Source organism: Cannabis sativa, chromosome 8, assembly GCF_029168945.1.
Source record: "Cannabis sativa cultivar Pink pepper isolate KNU-18-1 chromosome 8, ASM2916894v1, whole genome shotgun sequence".
Taxonomy (NCBI): Eukaryota; Viridiplantae; Streptophyta; class Magnoliopsida; order Rosales; family Cannabaceae; genus Cannabis; species Cannabis sativa.
Genome location: NC_083608.1, coordinates 44,031,176 through 44,051,186, shown reverse-complemented (window position 1 = coordinate 44,051,186; position 20,011 = coordinate 44,031,176). Strand labels below are relative to the sequence as shown.

The 20,011-nt window shown below is 29.8% G+C and overlaps 2 protein-coding genes and 1 long non-coding RNA gene across 4 annotated transcripts; 2 read left to right on the top strand and 1 right to left on the bottom strand.

Annotated features, from left to right (window-relative positions):
- The first annotated feature begins 3,990 nt into the window (after positions 1–3,990).
- Positions 3,991–15,635, top strand: LOC115701438 (truncated transcription factor CAULIFLOWER A). The gene is made up of 8 exons (XM_030629241.2): positions 3,991–4,579; positions 12,377–12,467; positions 12,761–12,831; positions 13,358–13,457; positions 13,589–13,630; positions 14,621–14,662; positions 14,778–14,911; positions 15,171–15,635. Exons 1-8 carry the CDS (start codon positions 4,395–4,397, stop codon positions 15,295–15,297), a joined length of 792 nt encoding a protein of 263 aa, XP_030485101.2. The 5' UTR covers positions 3,991–4,394; the 3' UTR covers positions 15,298–15,635.
- Positions 9,168–11,580, top strand: LOC133029960 (uncharacterized). The gene is made up of 2 exons (XR_009683891.1): positions 9,168–11,370; positions 11,422–11,580. It is a non-coding gene; the product is annotated as an uncharacterized LOC133029960 (long non-coding RNA).
- Positions 15,636–15,897: 262 nt separating the features above from the next.
- Positions 15,898–19,615, bottom strand: LOC115701437 (ultraviolet-B receptor UVR8). 2 transcript variants are annotated; one of them, XM_030629239.2, is made up of 9 exons: positions 19,395–19,615; positions 19,048–19,316; positions 18,680–18,873; positions 18,531–18,578; positions 17,819–17,891; positions 17,387–17,558; positions 16,477–16,908; positions 16,203–16,394; positions 15,898–16,110 (listed from the first exon to the last, which is right to left on the bottom strand). In XM_030629239.2, the coding sequence occupies exons 2-9, from the start codon at positions 19,298–19,300 to the stop codon at positions 16,074–16,076; spliced, it is 1,401 nt and encodes a 466-aa protein (XP_030485099.2). In that variant the 5' UTR covers positions 19,301–19,316; positions 19,395–19,615; the 3' UTR covers positions 15,898–16,073. The 2 variants fall into 2 exon arrangements, with proteins under 2 accessions (XP_030485099.2, XP_030485100.2); XM_030629240.2 differs by having other exon boundaries at positions 19,048–19,308; positions 19,395–19,550.
- Between the last annotated feature and the right edge of the window lie 396 nt (positions 19,616–20,011).

Here is a 20,011-nt window from a genome sequence, read left to right as displayed (position 1 = left end):
TTTTATTTTATTTAATTTGTATATTTACTATATTTAAATAGATTTACTTGCCAGAATTATGGTTGGATTTATTGCGTGAATGCAATATTTATTGTATCTTTATGGCTGCAATGTTATTGGTTTCAGCTTTGATTTTAGCCATTTACGTACCTTGATTATTGATTTTTTGCATGGCCCTTAGTTATTTTCTTTTTTATTCTTTATATAATCTTTTAATTAATAATTTTATCATATATTGTATATTAATAATTATATAAATACCATTTATATATATATATATTTTGTAAAAATAATTTACATTAATTTTTTAGTAAAATATTTTATTTATATGTAATTGTAATAATATACACTAATAGTTATTTTTGAGATTTTAATTTTTTTTTATTTCAATAGTATATCTAATTTTAATTACTAGTTTTTAATATATTATAGAGTTTAATAGTAATATTTAAGTTTGATGACGGCTGAGTTTAATAGTTTTTAAGTTTCCGTTTAGTACCCTAACCCTCGATTCTTTTCTGTAGTAAAGTATCACTGAGTAAAGGCGAGTGAAACTATCTATTTCCTCTCATTGCGAAGAAGAAATGAATTGTCTCGAAGCTTGCTAAGGTCATCACACAAGAAGGTTCAGGTGCTCTCCCTTCGATCCAAGCTAATGATGGCGAACATCCTTTGGAGGTTTTCCATGATCTGATTGAAAATCCTAATGGAGACCATGAAGAAGGCAATGTGTGCTCTGCAAAGAAAGGAACACCTAAGTCGTCGATCTGGGCTAAAGCCAAATGAGTATAAGGACCTCAACAAAATTATCTTTTCGTTCTATCTTATTGAAGCTTTAGATTATCAAGCTTCAGCAAAGGAAGTTTGGTGTAAATTCAAAGCTAATCAAGTAAGAACCCCTTCTACTCGACTTGAATTTATTGAACCTATGCATATTGGGGATCAAACTGTGGCTAAGTTGGATTTTGACGAAGTGGAAGCTGAAGCTTTGCACTGGCAAAATTTGATTGCGTGCATTGTGTTGAGAGCCAATTCTCCGTTTGGAGATTTTGAAGGATTCGTGAAAAGAATTTGAGGCAACCTGGGGGTTGAGAGAATTGCTAGAATGCACTCAGGGTTCACTTTGGTGAGTTTCAGAGATGAAGAAACAAGAGATCTCATCCTTGAAACTGGAGTGATTCATTTTGACATGAAACTGGTTATTCTTATACCCTAGACATTGGAGATGGACTATTCTTTATTATTATTTTTGGAATAAAATTACGTTTGTTTTCTTTGGTTTCAAGATTCACATTTGGAATATATAAATTGATCAAATTTCAGAAAATAACGATCTATAAAATAGAGAAAATTTTATAAGAAAATAAATCTGAAACTTCAAATCTAAATTCAACTATGTTTTGATCATATTTTGAAAAAAGTTAAAACATGGAAGTTTTAAATTCATTTTTCCTCTTCACAACGCCTCTTGAATCAATTCATTTGGAGTTGGTATGTGAAAATTATACATATTTTACTGAAAGAAGTTGAAGCTGGCAATTAGCTTCAGTAGTCGCGACCACCAAAGACCATAGTCGTGATGAATTATGTGGTCGCGACTATGGAGTTTGGGCAGAAAGCTTGTTTTTTGAGATTAGCCTATGGTCGCGACTATGGGCTAAAGACGAGATCTTTAGGCAGTTTTGTAATTTCATCACGTGAAGATATTTGTATTATTTTCTATATAAGGGTCTCGTATTTTAGAAGCAAAATACTCAGAAATTAAACCCTAAAATTGAAGAATGAGGCGAAGGAAGCAATTGTAGCGACCCAGAGCAAGATTACCAACTAGTTCTTTCTTCTCGCTTTTATGTCTTTATGTTAATTTCTGTTTTATTTGTATGGATAAGAACATGAGTTTTTTTTAATTGAATTTCCAATTTAGGGATATGATAAATGTTTGATGATGTTTCTTCAATTTAGTTAATGTGATTATTAGTTTTTCTTTCTTGTATTATGTGATTTAGTCTTATTTATTTTAATTATATATTTTAGACTGGTTATCTTAAATGTGATTTATGATCCTAATATGAAATCTAAGAAGTGAATATTTGGAATGCTCTAATAGGACAAACATAAGTTTTGGTGTAAACCGATAGTATTTACAAAGCTTATGTGATTTTTAGATTCTGAATTTAATGCAAGTTATATGTTAATTTACTTCAAAGATGCAAGTAGATAAAATATAATTAAGGACTTTAATGATCTGAGAAGAGTTAAGGTTAATTTGATAATCTATCATCACCAAAAGGGAGAAAATTAATAATAAACATTAACAATTGGGAAACTGAACTAACGAGATTCATATTTTTAAATATTCATCCATAGTTAATTACACTTTTTTATTGTTATTTTCATGCTTTTTCAATTTTTAGTTATTTAATTATTTAACCATATTATCGATTTTTTTTTAATAAATCAGCAAGTTTATTAATGATCCACAAACTTTTACATTCTATTACAACAAGAGAGCATCTTTGATTAGAAAGATCTCAAAACTACTTTTGTACAACTTTTACAACTTTTGAAACCATTCTCTATCTCCTTGACCAATCTTTTTTGGCCAAACTAATTCTACTCTATGCTTAACACTATTCTTAATTCTTTGTACAGTTACATCTTTGTTTTCTATGTGTTTGTTCCACAAATTATCATTCCTTACAAACCAAATCGAGTATACCAAGTGAGCAATGGCAGCCGCCAATACCTTCTTCTTAAACTTGCTGAATTTGTTTTTGTGAATCCACTTGTGGAGTTGATGTAGATCATAAGCTTGTGTTCTCCATGACAACCATTCTTTGATTTTCTCCACACAGTATCGTACATAAGAACACCTGAAAAATAGATGCTCAATTAACTCATCTTGCTGCAAACAGAGCAAACAGACCGCATCTGAAGTGATTTGAAATTTCTGAAGCCAATCCTTTGTCTTGAGCCTTTTCTGCATAGCTAGCCACAGTATAAAACTGTGTTTGGGGATATTGAATCTCCCCCGAACTTTATTACACCAATGAACCATGTTTTGAATTGGACAAAGCAAGCTATATCCTTCACAAATATGGTACCTATTTTGTGCAAACTGTTGTATAGCAGTAAGCTTTTTGATAGTGTCTTTTGTTGTCACAACTTGTTTTCAATACCAACTTCCATGATTCGGAACTAGGTATCTCCACCATTCTTCTCCTTTGAGATATACACTATGTATCCATTTAACCTAGAGATTGTCTTCTTTGTTTGTCAAAGCCTATACATATTTAAAGAGGGCTGCTAAGTTCCATTCAGCTAGCTTCTTAAAACCCGATCCTCCCTCTGATTTTGCTTGACAAACATTAGACCAAGCTATTAAACCAACTCCTTGCATCATGTGTTGTCCTTTCCAAAGAAAGGCTCTGCATATAGCTTCAATCTCACCTGCTTCGGTAGTTTGAATATCTGGCACCAATATGCATAGATTGCTGAAAGCACAGAATTTATGAGGACTGTTCTACCAGCAAAGGATATATTCCTAGTGCTCCAAACTCGAATTCTAGCTGTCATTTTTTCTATCAAGATCGAGCATTCATGCTTTGATATTTTTTTTAGCACAAATAAGGACACCAAGATACCTGAAAGGAGTGCATTGTCTTGAAAAACCTGATACTTCCAACACTCAGCAAACCTCATAAATAACCTTATTATCGATTTTATCTAATGATATTGTAATTATTTAAGACGTACTATTTAATATTTATATATAAATTAAAAAAATATAGTATTAAAAATAAATTCAAATATTTTGTTACACGAATAAATTTTATTTTATACTAAGCGAATATTTAAATTTTATTTTCAGTATTTATATTATTAAAAAAAAATTAAAAAAATTTACTATTTGTACAAAATGAAAAAAAAAAAAACATCTATTTTTATAGTTCATTTATTAAATAATAATAATAATAATAATAATAATAATGGTGGATATAAAAAGTGCGAGGGGGAAGTGAGTGAGCGGCGTCCCCATTCTGGTCCCGCGGGCAAAGCTATTCTTTTCTCTCTCTTTTTCTTTTTCTTTTGTTTCACTACTCAAATCAACTCTCTCTCTCTCTCTCTCTCTCTCTCTCTCTCTCTCTCTCTCTCTCTCTCTCTCTCTCATACGAAGAGATCCCTCGTACGAACCCCTGCAAAATGTGTAGCTGAAATTGGAGTAGTTGAGCCAATCATATTTTCATTTACCACACCCAAACCCTTTTCTCCACTCTTTAAAAACCCTGCTACCTCTCTCTCTCTGTATTATCCGAGGTCTTTTGTGTTTCCAGTCCCATCATTTTCATATTATATATATGGTCGGTTGCTTTATTTAGGGTTTTTGTTTAACAATGGGAAGAGGTAGGGTTGAGATGAAGCGGATCGAGAACAAGATCAGTAGACAAGTAACCTTCTCAAAGCGAAGGTCAGGATTGTTGAAGAAAGCTCATGAGATCTCTGTGCTTTGCGATGCCCATGTTGCTTTGATTGTTTTCTCCACTAAAGGAAAGCTCTTCAATTTTTCATCTTCCTCCAGGTAATTAATTAATTATTACTCTTTTTTGTTTTTTTTTAAAAAAACAATTAGTACATGTACCAGCATATATATTCTCATTTTTGACTGTTCTGTGACTGTTAATTAATTTTGTCACCATTAATTAAGCCAAAACAAATTTAGAAAAACAAAAAGATATTATCCATTTGTGCTAAAATTAAACACCGTGATCTTTCCCCCTCTGTGTCTATATATATGCTATTTTTTTTTTCTCTTTTTTCTGTGTATATATATTGTATAAGGATTTGGTTGGTGTGGTGATTATTTATCAAATAAATGAATGATATATAATCACATCAAATAATATATAATAAAAATATAAAAATAAAAGTTGGCTCTTTAATCATCTTTCTTTCGTACGTACGTGAGGTGAGCTTTAACAGATGATACACACAGATATATATTTATATAAATATATACAGTACTACTCCAGTTATTAATGGTCATGTCTGAAAGTGAAAAATCTTCCGTAGAAAATTTGAGAGTGACCATGCATTGCACTACTAGTACAGTTATATAAACGGTGTGCTATTAATCTTAACCGCCTGTTATTTCTTAATTAATTTTCATACCCAAAATTAGAATAATTTTTTAATTTTTTTTATATTGGCTATAGATATAATATTATCTTAATAAATTTTTTAAAATTTCTGATGAAAAGTGTACCTTATCGAAAATAAAATTTTTAATATTTTAATTTACCTTACTCTTGTTCAAAAAAATTTAAATTTATTTTCGAAACTACAAATTATTAAAAAAAATCAAAAATTTAAAAGTTTGATATTATAATTATATTGAAGAATATTGCCATAAAAAATAAATTTTAATATGTATTTTCAAATATAAAAATTAATTAAGAAATTATAATAAAAAGTTAATATTGACACACTATCACTCCTAATTATATAAATATATATAATGAAATAATCGAAATCCAACTAAACATTAAACATTGAAGGAAAAAATATTAACCAAAAAATTAAGGAATTAGGTAATTGTATTTTTATATATAGGGTAGTACTGGTACTACTACCACTCCCTACTTTCATAGCTTCATAAATCCAGGTGTCGGACTCTGCTGAGAATCTTGAGCTACGTGTCATGGTCTCATGGGGCGTAGAGTTTTCTTATATGATATATATATATATATATATTGGTTAATTATATGTAATTGATTTTAGAACCTAGTATATGTTTTTGTGTGTATTAAGGTTGGTAGTGCACACGGGCCGGGGAGGGGAAATCTCTAATGTTATATGTTTAATTGAAAGTGCTGCAATATCAAAGATATTTGAACAAAAGAAAATAGTCAAATTAATTATATATATAATTAAGTTGATATTTGTTAAGATTTCCACTTACTTATTACATCTATATACGGTCATTATATATGTTAAATAATATTATAATTTATCTTCCAAGTACTATTTATAAGTTTAAGACTTTAATCACGTTTGCTTTAGGCACCATCAATTATTGCATGGATAAGGGTTCGTTACATCTACATTTTCAAGCTAGCTCGTTAGGTTTTTACACTCATTTGATTAATTAAGGTATATCAACGAAAGGAAATATATAATTAGGGACACGATTTTGTCCCGTGATATACTTTTACAGAATGTATTCCGTGGTACATTAGATGGGTCTCAGGGTACATTAAATGAGTGTCAGAGTACGTTTCTACTTTTTAACCCTAATTACCCATAAATCAATCTCAGCCGTCAGGTCAAATAACTCCCTCATTTGACGACTGTCGTACATCACGGAATGCATTCCGTGAAAGTACAATCACGGGACAAAATCATATCCCTATATAATTAATATATGATCGTAAAGGGTTTTTTTTTTAATTTTTTTTATTTTATTTATAATTTTATGATTTAAAGTTTTTATTTACAAAATTATAATTTTAAAGTTTTAAAAGTATAAAAATACGATTTTCTCAACAAAAAATATAATAAAACAACTAAAAACTAACGAAAAATCAACTTCAAAACAACTATCAATAAACTATTAAATAATTAAAAATAACGAGAAAAAATCAACATCATGACAAGTATAACTCAAATAGAAAACAACTCGCGCTTCGCGTGCGGTTGTATTTTATTTATTGATGATTAAATTATAAAAGATAAAAATTTACTGAAATTTGTATTTTTGTAAATAAAAAAGTTCAAACAGCAAAAATAAAAATTTCTTGGTGTAAATATATTTTTGTAATTTTTTCAAAAAAATTAATCTATGTAAAAATTTCTATAATAAATTGCTAGCAAATTATTTCCGTACATAATGCTTTGTAGAGAGTATATACTACAAAACATATTATTGTAGAAATTATTGTTATTTTATATCTCTAACAACAAATTAAAATAAATAAAATAAAAAATTTAAAGGAAGAAAAAAATATATATGTATAAAGAAATGCTTAATTTTGTTTTAAATTGTATTTAGAAAAAAATTATATATAAAAATGAAATATACATTTGATCTATTAAATTTTGAAATATAACTGTACTATATGTATTAGACTTTTAAATAATTATTTTCTTTACATTAAAATATTAATTGTATGTATAATTTTTAATTTTTTTATAAATATGTGTGGATTGGATTGAATCGATTACTTTTACATGTCAATTAACATTCAATCCGCACAAGTGCGGATTTTGAATTTTCTAATCCAATTCAATTTGTACTTTTTGCTGATTAAATTGGATTAGATCGTGCGAATTAGATTGGACCGGCTATTTTATGAACACCCTAATCGATGTTATACCATCAATATTGATGGATATAAACTAACTAGTAAAAAGCACATACAAGGCATGTGCTTATTCAGTCAAGAGATTAAAAAAAATCTATTAAAAATAATTTTTGTTTTTGTGAAAATATAAATAGGATTTATGAGCATCTATCAATGAAAAATCCATCAATGAAAAAAAAATCATATATTTATAATTTATTTTCTATATAAAAGATAATAAAAATTAATTTTATAAATTAATTGGAAAAAATTAGAGAGAATGCAATGTAATTAGTAATATGTTTCTGCATATATATTGATCTAATTACATACGTAATAAAAATACTTATAATTTCTTGGACAAAAGTAATAATAAATTTAAAAAAGATTGACATGTATATAATGTACATAAACAAAATAAAGACAAAAAAAATATGGACTGTTAAAAAATAATAGACAAAACATGAATGGAAAAGAAACTGATGATATCAATGAAAATGTACAAAAAGAAAAAGGTTAGGCCATATATTTTTAGCCAAATAAGATATGGTAGGATTAGGATATGCCTATTATATCATGAGTAGATATCTCATTGTTACTTAATTTTTAATATAATTGAAGTTTGGCAAGCTAGAGTCATTATTACAAGTTTAATTCAAATGAATTTTTATACAATATTATATATCTTACTATGGATCAATCGATACAACTAATTTTAGAGTTTGCATTATTTATTTATTTAAATTAAATTTTTTGTAGGGTAGAGTTAGCATTATTAATTAATTATACCTTGTTCATAGTGGTTCTAGTTGTGTGGTCTTGTTCCCATTGTATATATACTTCATATTATATTATTGTACCTGACCAAAAAAAATTGTATCATTTATTTCTATAAAAATATTTTATGTTTCTAAAAGTAGTGATAATAACTAGAGAAGAAACAAAGGGTATAAGCTGCTGTTATAATTGAACCCAATCTATAGCATGATCGAATTCATTATTACTTAAGTCACTAAGCTAAAAGTCACTAAGCTTAGCTTAGTGGTAAAAGAGGGATAGAAAAAAGAGATCATGAGTTTAAACCTAAAATCTTTAAATTATTAAGCTATTAAATAATTATAAAATATATTACGCTACACTAAAAAGAAAAAAATTCTTTATTACTTATATAATATCCAATATCAAAAATCTAATTCCATACAAATATATTTTAATATTATTAATGTAAGTATTAAGTAAAAGAAGAACATAAATAAAGAAAAATTACGTACTTTAATTCCTTGATATAAATAATTAATTTAGTAATAATAATTTTTGGGTAATGATCTTCTAAAAAAAAAAAAGACATAGGATTCTCTAATTTTCTCTCGAGAAAAGATGGGAATAGAGTTGCTCTTATTTTTTGGGACCACTACCAATATATAACATCATAGTTAGGTTATAAATATTAAGTATTTCTAATTTAACTTAGTAAACTAAAAATATTGCATAAGGTATCTACACATTTAGTTCATGACACTTTAATACTCATGACCCACAATTATTAAAATAATTATTTTATTTGTGTCAAACTTCAAATAACAATACACCAATACATATGAGCTCATATTGAGGATTTTAATCCAACAATCTCTCACTTGGACTACGTATGTTTTCTTAAAATAATTATTTTATTTCGTCACATCTACATTTTCAAGCTAGCTCGTTAGGTTTTTACACTCATTTGAGGTATATCAACTAAAGGAAATATATAATTAATATATGATCGTAAAGGGGTTTTTTTTAATTTTTTTTATTTTATTTATAATTTTATGATTTAAAGTTTTTATTTACAAAATTATAATACATATGAGCTCATATTGAGGATTTTAATCCAACAATCTCTCACTTGGACTACATATGTTTTCTTATAGTGTGTAACCTTATAAGCGTTTAAACTTTGCTATCATAAATTATAAGTATTTTAAAACAATCTTGTTCATTGATTATAGTAACATAGGATCAAAGCGTCTTTCGTTACATTTAACATAACAAACCCATCATTGGTCACGTATATCAATACAATCAAACCACATAGATCAATCATGGGTGCATAATATAAAAATTACATGCACATGTGATCTTAGCATGCCTATCTCCAACTGGTCTCCTTAATTGAGATCATTTTCTTATGTTTTCTAACCTTATACTTAAATCTCAATAGAAAGAATACATTTAGAGTACTCAAAACTTAAGTCCATACTTTATCTGCAGAATTAAACCATAAATATGTGTCAGCTTGATAGAACATTCTAAATACAAACTCCCACTAAACATTTGATATATACACAATCATCAAAAGCTTCTATCTCAAAATCAAATGAGAATACTAAATGAAAATTGTGTAATTATTTACGAGAAACTTACTTGAGTTTATAAATAGATCTTCTTAATTTGCAAGTCATACTCTTTGGATCTTTGAAATACAAAATTTTCTAGTTGTACCATATAACTTTTGTCATCATATTACAATTGATTAATGACACTTTTAATAATCCATTTGATATAGCTTAAAACTATAATGAGTCGTCAATGTCATGCTTATCCTTAAATAGCCTTTTAATATATGCTTTATGAGTAATTCTTTACATACAAGACATACTTTATATTTCTCTACATCGCAATTTGCATCCTCTCGGTTAGAAATATTAATTTATAACCAATTGGTTTTACACCTTATAGCAATAGAAAAAATACAAAATTTTATTATCTCACATCAATTTGTACTCCTTATTTATAATATCAATCTATTTTTTAGAGTTGAAACCTTCATGGTATGATAAAAGTTGATTGAATATATCATCTTCTATCAATCTATTTTTTTCTTATATCTTTTCTCTCGCTGATTTCTTCAATAGCACTGGTCTTTGAGGTTGTTGAGTTTGATCATCTAAACCATTTACTATATATTGAATGGAAAGTTGTTTCATATTGTCTTATCAAAGTTCTAGATTTACTTCTTGATCAATGGAAGGGTTAGAAACCTAAACATTGTCAAAAGTGAATGTTAGACTTGAGCTTAATGCAAAATCCCCCTTAAGAATAGCTAAAATAATCTTATTTCTCCCCAAACTCAACATCCTCAAAATCCTCCTAAAGACATATTTGGAACACCTTAACTTTATTTTTATACCTCTTGTAAAAGTTATAGATAATTTCATATCTACTATATTTTTTATTTTTTGTAGTAAGGTTCCATATGCAATAAACTGAGTTTTATTTTTATATATCCTTATCCTTTATTTTTACAAAATAGCTAAAGAAGCATTCTTGTCTCTTTTCTTTACTTAAAAATTTATCTCATTTAGCAACTTTCTATTATTCTACAACAACTTATATAAAGTAATTTCTACATTATTTTAAACAAGTCATTATAGATATATATATTTATATAGTTCTATGTATCTTCTATATGATTTTAAATTTTGAATTGAATTAAAGCTTTTCGAGAATGAAAAAGAGAAAGAGCATACCATATAAAATTGGGGTTTTTGAAATCGAAGTTGAGATATTATATGCCCTTAAGCCATTAAAACAAGCTCCTCAGTCCCCACGTCTACCATGCCTAATACCCTCAAGCCTGCCTGCCACAATCGCTTACAAAATCTGAGAAAAGAAAGAAGTTTTGTCAAGCCCCATAAACAAGACCAACTTGATGAGCATTTGGATACAGAAAAGGGAAACAATGGAAATAAATTAATAGTGATCACTTGGTCACAAATAACTTGCACCTACAACAGCTTCTTTATATATTAAGTTAGACTTAATTACATTGGTTCAAGACTAATAAGAGACTTATTAGTAGTCATCAATTAAGGACTAATACACAATGACTCTCGTAAAATCCTCTATATCTTTCAGTGGTAATTTATAAACCTCCTCTATCATTTTCATTATGCTCTTCCACAAGGTCCAGGTTTGTTATCATGCTTCTCACTTATAAACCTAGTGCATGTTATGAGGTCGAGATTGCAATTATATGTCTCTTGATGTAATAGTATTTTACAATCAATTAATAGTTTAATAGTTTAAAAGTCTTGAGTTCGAACTGACCATAACTTTTCTCTTTTTTTTCATCTTTCCCTCACCACTAAACTAGCCTTAGTGGCTTGAGATTGCAATTATATATGCTACTTCTAAACTCTTTCCTCTTATTTTAGAGCATCTCAAATAAAATGCAATAAAAAGTAATTTTTTGCTATTTTTTCCTAGTATATTTTTTTAAAAAAAAATGAATGTGATAGTAAATTCAAAATATTTCAAATTTGATACATACTAAAAATTATATAAAATTTGTCTCTTATTGTAACTCTATTTTTTATTCTTTTGTCACCGTGGGTGAAGCTACACCATGGCCCCCCTACAAATCTTTTGCTTAGGAAAATTAACTTTTTATTTTTAATTTATTTACTTAAAAAAATATACATTTTTAATAAACATTAAATTGAGGTCACCTGTTCCTATTTAAGCAACCTTAATTTTTGAATTCTTAAATAATGGGCCTATCAAAAAAAAAATATCTTGTTATCGTAGTTAATTTATTTAAGTCCTCTTTAACTGAATAATCACATACTTACACAATCTTATAATCATAGCTTCACTTTTCCAAACAATATTAGATTGCACATGCAGCTTAGCCGGTCGTACGGATCATAGGACTCTAAGTGCCACAACCTAGTTATAGGCATTTATGTGAGCTTGATTCTTGGATTTTGACACACTTCTCCCTTTTATTTGAGAACTATATAGTATTCACATAATTTTAGTATATATTTATATATATACTCCAGCTTTGAACACTTATGTCCCAACATAAAATAAAAAGTAGCCTAGATTAATAATTTGAGTTGATAGGATTCCTTCAACTATTATGATTGTGTATAGCTCTACAAACATATATATATATATATATATGTTATTTGTAGTATGAATATATGGAGTTTGAGCATTAATATAATTGAGACGAATAAATTAACAAGATGTGTGTGGTGAAGCAGCATGGAGGAGATCCTGGAACGTTACGAAAGCTACTCTACTAATGCACAAAAGCACCTGCAAGCTGCTCCTACTACTCTCTCTGAATCACAGGTTGATATGTATTTATATAAATATGTATACATAAGATAAGAGAAATGTTAAAGTACATCAGTGGTGCTTAATACTCTTCTATGTGTTAATATTTCTATTGGTTTAACTAAGTATCAGATTTCATATAGTTTAATATAATAACTTTTAAGGAGCATTGGTAGCCAATCACAATGCGACTTGTCGAAAAGATAGGAAACACCACTAGCTGTTTAATAACAATGCTCGTGTACATATATAGTGCAACTTGGTATTATAGTTATGAATAATAAATGAAAATAATTAATGGTGTGCAGGATAGTAGTAAGTGGACGTTTGAATTCCCAAAGCTGATGAGCAGAGTTGAAATTTTGCAAAAGAACCTAAGGTACACGTAAATACTAAATACTGCCTATGTTGTCTTCATATAAACAACTATATATATATATATATATTTGAGAAAATACACATGTATATATATATATATGCATGTTTTACACATGAGCCAACTAACTATTTAAACACTGCCACCAGTACCATGTTATCATTAATTTTTCAGACACTAATTAAAACCATTCAAAATGTTAATACATAAGATTCTATAAAAATGTTTCTATGAGAATAAAATGTGTATGTAGAATCCAATATTATTTTGAATCAATCACCACATCAAGTAATGTTGAACACTATATAATACGACTAGTATACTCTATTATATTATGCACCGATCGAGCTGAGAATGGAGAGTTTATACTTTTTTGTCAAATTATTATTTTTTATTTGTTCATGAAAATTTGATAGAGAAAGAAGCATATATATAAATGAGAAAGATATATATTTATATCCATATATAATGATAGATCTCTGCAGGTAATTGATATATGTATATTATTATGTTTAATTCATGTATGTAGGAACTGTATGGGAGAAGATCTAGCTCTTTTGAGCATGAGAGAACTTCAAAATATAGAACAACAAATCGATGTAGGTCTCAAGCGCGTACGAACAAGAAAGGTACGTGAAACCATATTGACTTAATTATTATAAGTACTTGTTACATTTCATGTTTGGGCTATATATATATATATTTATACATGATCTTTGCTTTGGTGATGTAATCCAATCAATTGGTTTTAAATTTGCAGAACCAAATCATGCATGAAACCCTTTCAGATTTGCAGAAGAAGGTACGTACATTACATGATTATGGGGGGTCCAGTACTGCCTAAATAAGAAAAAATATGCATTTATAATATTGTATTGATATAGTAAGCATTGAGGGGTATAGTACAAAGGATGCACATACTCATAAATTTATGATTAAAAGTGATAAAGTTGTCCCTAATTATAAATAATCATAATTCTTGTTATGACTAAAAAGTCGTTGGGTAAAAGTATTAGTCACAAAAATTACAATTTGTTGGGACTAAATGTGTTTTTAGTCACAATACTTGTTGTGACTAAAACTAAATTGGTGATAATTTGTATTAGTTACAAATAACTCTTTGTTATGACTAAAAGTAACATTTAGTCACAAAAAATTTATGTTATATATAACTAAAAATTTGTAAAAATAGCTGTTTATAGTGATATACATTGAATGATTTTATTTGTTGGATTCGTAAAGCCAAAGAGATAAGTCATTTTAAAAAACAAGTTTTTAATGCTGTTTTGGCAGCTATAGTTTATCATTTGTGGAGGGTGAAGAATGATATTTTTTGGTCTCAAGTGTGGCAACTTGCTCATACTTTTCAGAAAATTATTTCTGATGTTAAATGCAGATTTTTGTGTTAAGCTTAAAAAACATAAAGGTAGAAGATAGAGATTGGTTTGATTTTCTTTGTAATAGAGTTTAGAAATTGGGTTTACGGTTTAGATTGGTACATGATTCTCACAAAAAAAAAAAATAATAAAAAAAAAAACCATTGAGGGGTAGCTTTCATGAATTTTTTAAAAGTAAATAGAATTTCATCATTAATTTGAGTTTCAATACATAAGTAGTGTTACCAAAAAACTCACACCTTTGTTGGTTCCTTCAACAAATATTTGTAAAACATCATGAATAATAAAACGACCCCTTCTTTTTAGTTTTCACTTTGAAATTGATTGTGTATAATAAATGGCTAAAAGTGGGGATATTAAGTAAGTGATGAGCTCACATTGTAAACTTCTGACAGGCAAAGGCAATACAAGATCGCAACAACTGGATAACAAATCAGGTATTATATCATTTTTGTTGTAAGAATATGTGCTTAATTTTTAGTATTTGGGGCCTTATTGTGTAAATCATTTGTTGTATTTTAACATCTCACTAAAAATATCTTCATTTAACAGATTAAGGAGGACGGGAAGATATTAGTTGAGAGCAGAAACTTGGATCAGCAAGCCAATAACTCTCCAAACTCCTCCACTTTATTGCTTCTGGCTCCACCTCCAAGACCAAGCTCACTTCCTTCTTTGACTATTGGGTAATATTTCTCAATACCATAAGTATTTATATATAGATATAGATATAATCTTGATTGGAAGATTTTAAAAGTATACTGAAGTATAATCTCTAGTGCCCAATAATGATTTCCTATTGAGAAAAAAAACACCCTTGAGGCAGGAAAAGCCTCCAAACTAACACAACTTCTTTACTTAAATTTTTATTAACTTTGGTTAGCTTGAGCTAAAACTAATACAGGCATTGGATATATATTGTACATGAATATATAAATGGTGCAGTGAGACTTTCCAGGAAAGAGTACTTACAGAAGAAAATAATGAAAGACAATCTCATGATGAGCAGCCTTCCTCCAACAACACCACTCCAATGCCGCCATGGATGCTTCCCCAGATGAAATTCCATTGAAACATAATGATAATTGATAAGATATGTTTAATAAACTTTTTCAATAATAAAATGATAATTGATATAATTTCTTTTTTCTTGATATGTTTAACTACACCAAACCGAACAATTGATTGACCACATGATATGTTCTTTTTTTATTAAAAGGTCAAGTATCAAAGATGATGATTGTAAATTTAATCATGTTTGACTGTGTATTGAGGGAAGTTTTAGGCTTATTTTTAACGAGTGGGGGCATTTGTTAGATGATGAATACTACAAAAATTCACAATTGTATTCATTCTCTATTTGTGAATTTTTTTTTATAACTTATCCATACATGAAATTTTATTTATTTATATGAATTGGTTACACATTAAATGTTAAAAAATTATAGAGTCTACTTTGATACTGAAAAGACCCTCACAATGCATTTAAAGCATATATAATCTTCAAGCAAACAGGTTAGTGGACTTTCCTACTATTTGCTCTAAGTCTCAAAACACTAGGTTTCAAAAAAGCAGAGACATATACATGAGGTCAGCAAAGACAACATACATGAGGTCAGCAAAGACATTACTATGTGATGCAGTCAAACCGATATTAAATAATGTTTGCACATTTCTCCATCAACCTACTGAATGAATTTTATTTATTGTTAGTCTGCTTGGGACTCGTAAAGTTACAAGAGGTTCAAGTTAATAATGTAATTTACAGTTTTTTTAATTCTTCATTATCGTTATTAGTAATGGAGGGAGAGGGAGACATGAGTTCTGTCTTGACAAAATGATTGAAGATCACTTCTCATCATCATCTCCATATCCACCGTCAACCCTGAGACAAATATAAGAAACTGCAGATCAGCAAGGGAATGCAAAAAGGCTTACGGTAATGGTCACAACACAACACATTATAGAATTCAATACCTTAATCTTTCACAAAGGCGTGCTAAAGCATCCGATCCAGTTCTGGATGCAACATCCTCAACCTCGAAAATATTTCTTAGATTCAGACTATCTGCCAGTCTAAATTCACAGAGCTCCTTTAAGGAACAGGCGTCGGTTAACACGGCAGAATGGCCACCACCAGCTGCCAGTTTTCGCACCTCGCCAACGCACCTGCAAAGGGAGCTCCATGAACATAGAAAACGAAAAAGCAGTGTTAAGGATAAAGCTAATGAACGATATAATTTTGCCATACCAATCAACTGGTGATGGAAACCAAGCATAGGTAGATTTCTCATTGGCTGCCTGACCATAGCTATTGTAGCCCCAACCGTGTATTCTTCCATCCTTAGTGGAGATGAGCGTGTGCGAGTGTCCACATGCCACAAGCTGCACACCTTTGGGAACAACCAAAGCAGGAATGTTTCGCAGATATGACTCGGTGTCATTCATTGAGCATGAAAAGAATCCGGATTGGGGCCCAAGGCCTAATTGCCCCACTTGACCACCACCCCATGCATAAAGAGCTCCCTTTTCAGTCACAGCACATGTATGAACACCCCCACATGCAACATCTTTAATCAATATCCCATCAAGTGCAACCACTCTCCTTGGTATTAACTCTTTCTCCCCTGTCTGAAGGGAGCAATGCCCGAGTTGACCCATGTGTCCCAAACCCCAAGTATACCTACAGGTCCAAAGAAACACATTAACATTATGAATTCCTTAGAGCAGGAAATTATTAAATAAACAATGTGACCTGCAGAAGAAACAGGGCTATCCATTGGTGTTACATATATATACTAGAAAGCTAATTACTAACAAAAAAAAAACTTAAATCAAATCAAATCCTTATGTTAATATTCAGTTACTTGCGGAAAGTCATAGAGCAAGGTGCAATCTAATAGCAAGAGTACCAAAAAAAAGCTCATAGAGTAGTATAATCTATAATGCATCAGCACAAACAGCACACTAGCCAAGAAATACTTGCATATTGAAATGCATCCAATTTCCTCGACATCCTCTCTTTATTTAGATGTGAGATTCCCATAAAAGATTTTTCCAAATCTTCCAAGAAATATGCCATGTGGTTAACCACATTCTCATGTCATGCCTAAACTAAGAAGAACTTAGTCTCCAACTACAAAGTCCTTCAAATCACTTACACCTCGCCATTTTGAGATATAGCTGCTGTGTGGTACTCTCCACATGACACTTGGGTAATCTTCACAAGTTCAGGGGCTTCATCAAGGAACCTAGCATAAGCACTTATTACACGAGCCCCTTGCAAACCTTCGCATGTAACCCCTCTGCCAAGTTGACCATATTCATTGTAGCCTGGTTTATTCAGAACATTAATTAAATTCTTATTATTATGGCAAGAGATAAGTCGTTAACAACTACATTATTCTTTTCCAAGTTAGTGTAGTATATCTATTACAAAGTAAACAAAGAAAACCATGGAAAAAATACAAACATAAAAATTGAACAAGCACGAAGAAGTAAACCAAATAATTACTCAACCAAACTGACAGCACAATTCTATTTGACAGGTCATTATAAATAAAGACAACCAAAGAAACAAAACTAGCAAATACCCCAAGCTTGCAAGAGGCCATCTTCCGATAAAGCCACCACGTGGGCTGCTCCACAAGAAACTTGACGGATGACCTGTGAAAGAACATAATAGTCCTTAATATGAGAATAAATGAGAAGTAGATCATATAAATCTAACTGCACCGGACCGATGTGCCTTGCAGTATCATCATTGCTCCAAAAAAATTTATAGTTGTACAATGTGATCTTATTATATAAAGAAAGCACAATAGAATTACCTAATTTCTCTAAAACCGGAAAAAAGTTTTGTGTGACCACATTGCATCGTAGTTTTGACGCCACTCAAAATTTATGGGAGATTACACAATTTTCTGCTGAATATTTTTGAGCAAAAAGTGGTTCTAAAACCGTCTATTTTCTTTTTTAATTAAAAAAAAAAAAAGAAGAAGCGAAAAGAATAAAAGAGAGCTACCATTCCATCATCATTCTAAATGTCAAAGGACAAACTATAAGACTTACAAAAGAAAATTATTTTTTTCTCCAGCACCCAAAATTAAAAAACCAAAAGGCAGAACTGTCCGTCTACTACAACTAAAATAACACCAAAAGGCTAAACTAGCAAATATCAAACCTCCTAAACGTATCTTCTCTTTTTCTGATCAAATATTAATCTCAGAGATGATCAAATGAGTACTCAACAGTCCTTACACATAGAACAATAGAAAAGGAAAAGGATCAATAGCATTAGCATACCGTATTTGGAGTAAAAGCTCCCCAGAATAAACGAGGAAAATCAGATCCCTGGAAACAAAAGTATTAGAAAATTTGTTGGTCATCATTGCAACTGTCACAAACTAACACTTGGTAAATATTTATTCTAAGGGGCTTAATTAAAACAATACCTGATTTTGCCCCCAAACCCAAAGCCTACTTTTTGAGATAGTTCCATCATTCTCACGAGGTTCTGCAATGGCAGCAGTACAATGTGCTCCACAAGATACAGATTTCACAAACTCTGTGTCTAATTGCTTCACTTTCTTTGGATACTTTCTACCCTCCTCGGTTCCATCTCCCAATTGACCAAAGTCATTAGCTCCTGCACAAATGAGTAAGCATATACAAATATAATAATTCACTAAACAATTCCATATCACTAAACTCAATTCATTCTAAAAATAGAGTAAAACCAAACCAAACATAACAAGCATGACTTGAACCTTAAATGGTAAAAAAGAAAAAATAGGTGTTTGCATCTAAAATAGAACCATACCCCAAGTGAAAAGCGACCCATCTGAGGCCACTGCGGCCGTATGTTCCCGACCACAAGCAATGTCCAACCAGCGGGAATTAGCCCCGGCCGGGCAACCAAAAAGCTCCGGCGGAAGCTGCCTAGGGATCCTTAATTGACACTCCTTCCCCTTCCTACCAGTTTGTCCTGAATGATTGTAACCCCAAACGTAAATTGCACTCTTCCTTGGAAGACTTACAGGTCGAACTGTTCCGAAAATGTCATCAACATCCATTTACACACCTATCAACCTTAGACCAAATAATAATCATTATATACACTGAAATAGGTAAATTAAACACATTATAAAATGGCAAGAACAAACTTACAAATAATTCGTTAGCTTGGAGGATGATCGCCAAGAAAACAATTAATTTAGCACCCCAAACAGAGAAAAGACGGTAAATCCCAATTAGTAACGGTCGAAACAAATTAGGGATTTTGACTTCAAAAAATAAAAGAAAGTCAAGGCGAGAAGAAGAGAGAAAATAGAAATATTTTGTCGTTATTGTCCGTACAGTTTGGCAATTGGGCCTGTAAGAACATGGGCCTTCAATCAGATCCATTTACCAAAAGTCAACTTTCTGTTTTGTTATGGATAATAGAAGCGTTTAAACCGTCTTTTATGTTCAGACACACATGAATGGCGCGAGTATTGGTCTATTATTAACCCATAATAGTTTTCTTTTTTTATTGGTTTTTTTCTTTTTCCCGAAAGAAAAACACGATGACTTTTTTTTTTTTTTTTTAAAAAAAAACAATATGAAATTTATTTCTAATTTTTTTTAGAAATAAATAAATTTTTTTTAATTTAATTTTAGAAAATTATTATATACGATATTTTAATTTTTTATTAAATTTACGGTTTGAATTATTTCGGTAGATTCTCTAATAATTTTTACGTGGATTATTATGTAAATTTTAATTGTGATTTCAATTGTTGTTG